Source organism: Pelobates fuscus, chromosome 2 (genome assembly GCF_036172605.1).
Source record: "Pelobates fuscus isolate aPelFus1 chromosome 2, aPelFus1.pri, whole genome shotgun sequence".
Lineage (NCBI taxonomy): Eukaryota > Metazoa > Chordata > Amphibia > Anura > Pelobatidae > Pelobates > Pelobates fuscus.
In genome coordinates, this window is record NC_086318.1 from 263,601,454 (window position 1) to 263,611,045 (window position 9,592).

The 9,592-nt window shown below is 35.2% G+C and overlaps 1 protein-coding gene across 1 annotated transcript; it reads right to left on the bottom strand.

The window, feature by feature from the left end:
* Positions 1-3,112: 3,112 nt before the first annotated feature.
* Positions 3,113-9,362, bottom strand: LOC134585778 (cytochrome c oxidase assembly factor 6 homolog). The gene is made up of 3 exons (XM_063441242.1): positions 9,253-9,362; positions 3,932-4,084; positions 3,113-3,464 (listed from the first exon to the last, which is right to left on the bottom strand). The coding sequence occupies exons 2-3, from the start codon at positions 4,073-4,075 to the stop codon at positions 3,372-3,374; spliced, it is 237 nt and encodes a 78-aa protein (XP_063297312.1). The 5' UTR covers positions 4,076-4,084; positions 9,253-9,362; the 3' UTR covers positions 3,113-3,371.
* Between the last annotated feature and the right edge of the window lie 230 nt (positions 9,363-9,592).

The window sequence follows — 9,592 nt, forward strand, 5'->3', positions numbered from 1 at the left end:
TCTTCTATACTTATGAACGTTATCAGTGCTCATTCAACCAATTATACCCCTCAATGGGTGGCAATAGAAAATAATTATTGCGGATCACAAGATCTTTCAACACTATTATGGAAGCCTCAACAACTACGACAATTAAACTCAAATATGTTGCCCTCTACTAAACATTTAGTGAAAATCTGGGATACTTACAGAGATAAATTGTGTACAGCCAACCCATGGGTCTTAGCGACTCCAATCAGACTTTATACTTCTGCAATGGAACGTTTCCATATCAGAAATGGGAAAAAGCGGGAATCAAAGCGATCTTAGATACAGAAAAGGTCAGTATAAGAACAGATACGATGCAATCCTCTATATCGAAGTTTGAAGAGAAATGCCTATCATTAAGCCCTCCGAAAAAATCATTGTCTTTATGCTATCAAATATTAGCCAATCCAGCGGAAAATGCAGAGTGGAAATTTATGCAATATTGGCAAGAAGATCTTCAACAGAATTTTTCAATAAGGGAATGGGAATACATCTTTAACGCACATTCTGGACTAACTACTAGCACTGCGCACTTAGAAGTAACAAGGAAAATAATGTACAGCTGGTACATGGTTCCGGCCCGTTTGCATACTATCTTCCCGGACTCACCAGACAGGTGTTGGCGCTGTAACACAGATAGAGGCACTATGTTGCATGTCTGGTGGACATGTAAAGAGGTGAATATATTATGGAAGAAATTTGAAAGAATAATAAACAAACTACAAATCAGCAAATATCTCATGACCCAAAAACAATACTGCTCCGATTACTTCCAATTAATACTACTAAAATAATCAAGAAAATGATATTCCTCTTACTGAGCACAGGGTCTATATTAATTGCTAGATATTGGAAGTCCAAAGATCTACCTTCATTACAAGAAATTGAAGAAGTAATGTCGACAACAGTAGAATATGAATTATTAATGTGGAACCAAAGAAAAATAGGAAAACTGAGCCCACAAATAGCCCAAATGTGGCAAACTTACCTTGAATCTAATAATAAGAATTAGTATCTGGGTAGAAATCAGGCGATTTACTGGTTTTGGGTAATGTAATTATTTGAACATTTAATTTCTACCCTGACATTCCTACTCAACTTTCAATAGGGAAAGGGAGCAAGAAAATTTTACTTGACTTAAATTAATTAAATAGAAGATTAACGAGCACTATAGCAATTGGAAGTAAATTGAGATATCTAAAAGGAAAGGGAAAAGAAAAAAGAGGAAAGGAAATGAACAAAAACCCAAAGGATAATATAATAATATAAATATCAATATGTGTGGTTTTTTTTTTTTTTTTAGGTCTGATATGCAAATATTTTAAGATCGAAGGCAGAACATTTGTTTATTGTTGCACAATATGACAGCATCAGTACTCCTTTTTTGTTAGGACTCTACCCGGTATTTTATCAATCCATATAGATCTAAATAACTCCCATCATTTTCCAGCTCCCCCAGTTTGGAGATCTATTGCATACATTTATTAATTTTTTTCCCCCACCAGTTAAGCTATTTCAGGCATGTATCAGGTTTTTAGTGAAATGTTAATGTTACTTTTTAGTGTTAACACAATGGACCAAGGGTGTACTTAATGGCTTAATTCAGCAGTCTATGTGATATGTCAGGCTAACGCCATGATTGACCATGGATCCTGGTCAGTTCTTTATGGAGTTACACAGATTTAAAGTTTTTTTTTTTTTTTTTTTTTATGGTGTATAATAGAATTACAAATCGTCAAACTCAGGTTGAAATAAATATTTATGATATAAGATCTATAAGAGAAAAAAAGAATAGGAAAGAGAAAAACTGAGGAAGAAATAGTAGATTAGGAACTTTCTCTTCAACAGTTAAATATGTTAAAAATAAATATTTCAATTTCATTAGAAGTATAATACAAGACTATACCTCATGATGTGTACTATGATAACATTGTCTCTTTTGATAACATTGCCTCTTTTGATGTGTACTGTTAACATCTTTTTTTTTCTATGCACCTCCCCCCTTTTTTCTTTCTGTATCCCCTTTTATTTTATATGAAGAAATACAATAAAAAGTAAATTCCAAAAAAAGATGTGTGTGTCACTGTGTGCATCTGAGTATGTGTATCAAGGTCTGTGCCACTATGTGTGTGTGTGTGTATATATCTGTGTGTCAGAGACAGACACACACAAACATATACATACACCTTGACAAACACCGGCACATACAAATGCAGATACACACCTTGACACACACAAAAAACGGTGCAAATTGAAAATAAAATTATTTACCGGAGGGGGTTCACGATTTTGATACACTATGTCAAATGGTACCACAGGAAAAAATTATTGGGAACCCCTGGTGTATAGGGACCCTTAAGCGGTCAGGTGCTCAAAATAGTGAAAGAAAGCTAACCTGCCCCATCCCCCCCAGCTAATCATGCTCTTTCTAAAGAGCGTAACATTTTATTTCTATATTGTACTAACAGTTAAAAAATATTTAAACATATCAATAAACTCTATGCCAAGGAACTGATTGACAGGTACAGTAGAAGGCACCTTTCTGCTCTCCACCCATAGCAGCCAGAGCGCATGCACTATGGTAACAACATATAGCAATATGGAGTGACTAATGTCACTCTGTTCAGATGGCGGCAATGAAGCCAGAGTGTCGGCATCAAGGTGGAGCTTTGCCCTGCTTGATGAACCTTTTCTCAAGCAAAACAAATCTGTGAAAAGCGAGTGTATCACCCATCTCTCAGAAGACTGTGGAGGGGGAGCAGAGGGTCCAGTATATGTCTGACATGTTCACGTTGATATAATAAGTTCTTATTTTAGCTTAAAAATCTCACTTTCCTACTCCCACAGATGGTACACATATTTCTTCAGTTAATAATCGCGAGGAAGTGTTGAAATAAAATAAATAAAAAATAATTAGTTTTTCCAGCCAAAAACAGCCATTAATTATAGAACTTTTTTTTTTTTTTAACAATATTTCATTGAAATGAATATTGATTTATTAACATGGAAAAGTTCCTAAAAATATAATATATATTTTTTCACAATCAGTGACACTTTCCGTTTAGTTTAAGTAATGTTCTTAAGAAACACTTTGCAATTTTATGCAAGCAATATATGCCACTGTATATATTATTCTGTTATCATTACAGTAGTCATTAGAGAATTATTATAGTTATCTGCATTCATTTTCGTCCTTCGATGATAAAATCTTTAAACATGTCAGTAAACACTGAAAACAATCCATCAGTCATTTAACTGAAGAGATATATCCATGACTTAAATAATATTCAGGTTCTTCCATGTGTAAAGGTATTTTGTTTGTTTTTTTCTCTACTGAGTGAAACTCAAGATTTTTGTGTCTCTGGAGGCTGATATTCACCCATTTCAAGTTTTTCTTTGAATTTCAAATAATCTCTTCTTTTGTCAAAGTATTTTAGCTGTTTTAAAAAAAAAAAATACACAGTTTAGTAATTAAAAACAATGTTTCTATACAAAAATATTTTCAGAATACTTTGCAGGGGTCAGGAAGTCAGTTCACTTAATCATTTGTTGTGCTTCAATTTTGATGTATTGAAAACATATAAAAATAAATACATAAGAGAGGCAAAACAAAACAATTCTCTCCTGCTTTAGATGTCAATTTCATACCTATTCCTGATGAATGCCACTCAAACAGGGACTGAATTAATATCACTGATGTGGAAGAGGATTCTCACTGCACATCCAGACTCCTACCAGGAATCCAACCATTCGGAAAAGGCCAGGAAATGAACATGTCAAATGCATAAAAACTTGAAAGTCTGGAACTTGTATTCATACTTTGATACATGAATCATTCAGGGTTTCTAAACATTTTTTAAAACATTTTCTTGTTCCAGTGACAATCCCTCCCATACCCACATACCCATTGCTGTGGACAACGGCTTTCAAAACAATGTCGGAGCGCTTGGCACTTTGCATCATCATCTCTATTACTGTCCAAGCAATGCCAGTACTGGTCTCGTGCATCCCAGCATGCCTTTCTTTCCTTTGCTGTTGGAGCTGACATTTTTAATCACTAGAGAAAAAGCAACAATACATAAAAATCTTTTAACAGTTTCAGTTAGATAATCATTCTAGCTAAGTCAACAAATGCAAAACTTCCACAAAATCACACGTCAATATACTGAAACTACACTTGCAGGACCATAGCCATGTTAAAGGGATACTATAGTCACAAGAGCCCAGGGTAGTATACAAAGTATAGCAATCCCCAGTGTGAATATAGCAGTTCCCTACAAACACGAGACGAGGCTACGTATTAAGGGTTAAGCAGATCTGAGGGTTTAATGTGCCAGGCTGGCCTTTTATGCAACTTTTCCCACAAGGTTACCACCCATGTTTACTTTGTGGGGCACCGAAAAATACATTCAACAGCCAATAGTGTACATTCACAAAGTTAAACACTCCCATTAATATTCAGTAAATTCCTCCCCTCTGCTTGGGAGATAATTGAGTTAACAAAGCATCCGTTAACAGTGGTACTCAGTCGTGGTGCCAGGTGATCCGTTACAGTGTCCCTAACCCTACAGTGTTCCTTTAAAATTTAATTTGTTTGTGACAAATCCACTTTCATTGAGTCTAAACTACACCTTATTGTATTTGTTCTGGGGAGTAGAATCATTATTACATTACAGCCTAGGGATAACTGCTTCCTGGGGCAGGACTGACATTCAGTATCTCCACCCTCTGCATGGAGACACTGAACTTTCCTCATAGAGATGCACTGATTCATTATGAGGAGAATCTTATTGGCCAGGGCTATGTTTGGCTTGTGCTTGCTCTGCCCCTGATCTGCCTCCTTGACCGTCTCCACTAATCTAATGCTTTCCTATGGGAAAGCATGGCGATTGGCTTTGATCAACACTTATGATGATGCCAACTAAGAAGGAAAAAAGGGGGCAAAGCAACAGCAGACTGAAATAAATTTAAGATTTTATTATATTTAGAGCACAAGACATTTTAACACTCTAAGGTCAGGAATACATGTTTGTGTTCCTGACCCTACAGTGTTCCTTTAAAGTCAACTAATTGAATGTGGTCTGGGTGCAGTTTCCCAGTCTTTAAAACTCTGCAAAGAAAACACTGCAGTTGTTTGGAAAATGAAATGTTTACATTGTAGGGTTATATCCAGCTCTTTTGGCTGTGGAAGATCCCTGTAGGAAAGCAACTTACTCAATGCTTTCCTATAGAGAAGTTTGAATGCACGTGTGGCACTTGCCACGCATGTGTATTAAGTCCCCAATGCTCCTCTAGAAGAGCACTGGTTGGATCAGCATGAAGGAGGCCATACCTCCTTCATGACATTGCAGAAAGCAGGGAGGTGTGCAGCACAGAGGGAGTTTCAGCGCTAAATAAAACTTTTTTTTATTTTTAAATGGTAAATGAGTGAAGGGGCTATTTAGACCCAAGGACTGGGACACTATATTAAGAATATAGATTTGTATTCCTAACACTATAGTGCTGCTTTAAATATTTCCCCACTTTGGTGACTGAGGAACCCGCCCCCAAACATTTATAAACAAGTTGACCACCATAAAACTCACAAGTGGACTGAAAAAAAATCAAATTAATTGAGGAGAAAGTGTAAAGAAGCTGCCATGATTAATTAATAGATTTTATTAAAAGATATGGAGGTTTATATTATGCTTCTCTCTTTCTTTATTCCTGAGAAGCAAAGAAAGGATACTGACATATTCATAGAAAAAAACTTTAACATATACCCTCACAGGGTTAACACATAACAATACATTCATTAAGAATGCTCTCTGTATCATAAACCCCCATGCGACCAAGCCACTCACTTTCTTTGCTGCTGCCTCCTCAGCCAAGTACATTTTAATTTCTCTCTGTCAGATACCAGTTATTTTGTTGTAACGTGTCTAATTTATGTTTTCTCCATACTGTTTATCAAGTGCATTGCTCTCCCTTTGCTTGCTACTGTTAAGCATTAAGAGATTCTCTCTGCCCTGTACTTTCTCAATCCGATGGTTCCCCACACTCATGGAAATGTCTATAGACTATCCGAGATGACTTCCTACTTCACCAGACCTCCTCCTGGATCCCAGCGGGAACTCACATTCTCTAGTGTTGCAAGGACATCTCAGGTTACTGGCTTGGCTCCTTTCCAGGGCCTCAGTTTCGGTCCCAGATGTTCCAGTCAAGATGTTCCAGTTAAGATTAAATTAAGGATTACAATTAAGGATTATTATTCGGTTTAGCATAAGTACTAGATTTATTATCAGGTTTATTATTAAGTTTATGTTTGAGATTAGGTTTATAATTAATTGTAGTATTGGGATTATGTTTCAGATTAGGATTCAGATTATGGTTCAGATTAGGATTAGGGTCAGCACGGGCACCCCTTGCTGAATATAGCAAGGGAATTCCTCGGCTGACACCAGCAGGGGGAATAATTTTAACACTATTGCTAAAGGTAGGATTGAGATTTGGATTAAGGTTATAATTAGGGTTACACATGGGATTACGTTATGGGTTAGGACTGTGGTAATGGTTTATTATTAGATTGAGGGTTAGATTTAGGATTTGGTTTAGAATTAGGGCTTGGTTGGGGAGTAGAGATTTAGATTAATATTAAGATCGCTACTTTCCAAAGATATGCATATGGGGTATATTTGTACTGAGAAGATGTTGCTGAGTACAGCTAAGATAATTTTATGACAGTGGGAAACAGGATATTTAAAAAATAATCATCAGAAATACTATGTGTATGTAAAAATGCTAAAATAAAAATGAATACCACAAACTTTGAAACAAAATGGTAACAAAATGTCACTTCAATAAAGCTTATAATATTTATATGAGGGTCCCCATGTTGTCCACTTTTGTAAATGGTATGCATTGGTGGCGTTATTTAAATATATGAGCGACTAAAATGCCCCAAAATGAAACGATGACCATTCGTCAATTTGCCATTTAAAAAAACCTGTAATGGGCCGGGTATGATTTTAGCCCTGTATTTTTTCACAAAAACCTGGCTAAGGTGTACAAAGGGGGTAATTTTGTACTCAGGAAATATAGCTGAGAATAATTTCGTGATTTAATTTACAGTAACATATATCAAGATTCCAAAATTAACTACTAAAATACAACATGTGTGTATAAAAATGCAAAAATAAAACAATATGATAACATTTGAAAGTAATTGGTGCTAACATAACTGTATAATAAAGCTCAAAATATACCATATGACATAGCCCGTGGTGTCTACTTTCACAAATGGTATGCATTTAAGGAGTAATTTTAACTGTCAAACTGCTACAATGCCCTAAAATGTGATATAGACACACCAAATCCATTTATCAAAATTCTAATTGTAAAAACTGTAATGGTCAGGACTCGTTTAAGGCACTGTAGCTTCACAGGATAGTGTCAAAGACATACATTGGGGGTATTGTTTTATTCAGAAGAGTTTGCTGAGCATAATTATGGGGTTTTGATCACAGTGGCACATACCAGACTTGAAAAATGACCCCAAAAAATTTAATGTGCACGTAAAAAATGCAAAAAAAATATTTTACCACAAAGTTTGACATAAACTGGTGAAAAAAATGGCATCACGCTAAGGCACAATATATACCATATGAGATACACTGTAGTGTCTACTTTCACCAATGGTAGGTCATTGAGGGATAAATTCAACAGTTAAACTGCTACAATGCCCCAAAATGAGACTTGCTCCATCAAATTCATCTATCAAAATTATCACTGTGAAAACTGAAATGGTCAGGTCTCTTTTATGGCACTATAACTTCACAGGATAGTGGCAAGGACATAGATTGGGGGTATCATTTTACTCTGTTGATATGGCTGAAAACAATATGGGGTTTTCTACAGCAGTAGTATATATCAACTTTATGAAATACACATTAAAAATCCTTGTTTTATGTGTGTATGTTAGAAATCTGAAAAAAACACAATTTTACTACACGATTTAGCAGAGATTGGCAGCGAAATGGCTACGTAAAAAGTGTCAGAATACCCTTTGGTAAATAGCCTGTGATATGTGCTTTATATAAATATATACTTTTGTGCAGCAATTTTGCTTTCTGTGATGGCTATTAAGCTTACAAGACAAACATGCCAAATTCTAAAATTGCTCCACATTAAAAAAAGTTTTTACTCCTTGTATTTTGTGACCTGTAACTTTCAAAATAAGCTGAAATCCTAGACATATTATGTACTCTGAAAATCAGAACTACTAATTGAATATTTTTTAAATTACTTTCCTTAAGCTGCACTTATTATACACACGTTATTATTGCCTAAACTGTGAAAAAAAATAATTTATTTCATTTTTTTTTCATTTTTTGGGATTTTTTTTAATAATAAATAAGAATTTATATATGTATAGGTCACATCAGATTAAAGCCCTTTTTGTCCTTTAAAAAACGATATATAACATGTGTTGGTGTAATAAATAATAAAAATGCAAACAGAGGTTGAACACAAACAGCAAAAAATGCTTGTGTCCTTAAGGGTAAGTCCAGTTTTTGAAGCTGCGTCCTTAAGGGGGTTAATCCTAGATGAACCTGGCACCCAGACCACTTCATTGAGCTGAAGTGGTCTGGGTGCCTATAGTGGTCCTTTAAGTAAAGGCCATTAAAATTTTGGGGAGAGAGGTTCACTGCATGTATGTATAAAACACAGATTACGTGTAAACACTACAACAATGTCCTCACACCACAATGCTTCAGTCAGTCAGGCTTACTCATGTGCATGTTTGGACATCTGTTGATAAATGCTATACAAACACATGTGACAAATTTAAAAATAATTCATGTTTTCCAAAAAATAAAATAAAACACAAATCCATCCCTAACTTTTAATAGTGTATTGTGCAAAATCACACATTTGGCACTACTCATAATGAGGCTTATCAGTGATTTACCAGTTCCCCAAATTTGAACTAATATGATAAGAAATTCTACTTTAAAAAACTTTTTCAAACGCAAAAATTTACATAAAATATTTTCTGGTATTTATTATCAAACCAATTGTTCAGCTCGATTGCAGTTATTTAAATAAATACATGTTACCACTGCCGCATCACACAGATTGTGAACAATTATAGGTGTAATGTCTTTGTCCGGCGGAAAATTTAAAATTTTCCGTATTTAATTTGGTTATAGCTTCGTCGTTTATATAAAGAATACACACGCTCACCTTGAAGTAAGACTTGCGGTAGGTTTTTAACACGGTGTTGTATCAAAATCCCCTACCGGCGCAGAATATAAACGTCACATACACAGTCACGCTTTGGTCGCCATCTTACTAACTGGCAAACGAGAATGTCTGAATGTGGGTTGGCGCGTTGTTTCAATGATACAAGGAAGCTGTTTTTATTTCAGGGCTTGCTAATCGCTGGGTTCACTAAAATGTATGTTTATTAGTATTAGGGAACAACTTTGATGTTTAGTCTTTCTTTAAATCCTTTACTCACAAGTTCCCTCATAACTATGACTTTTCATATATGGTCCAAACAGGTAAATTTTGCATGACTTCC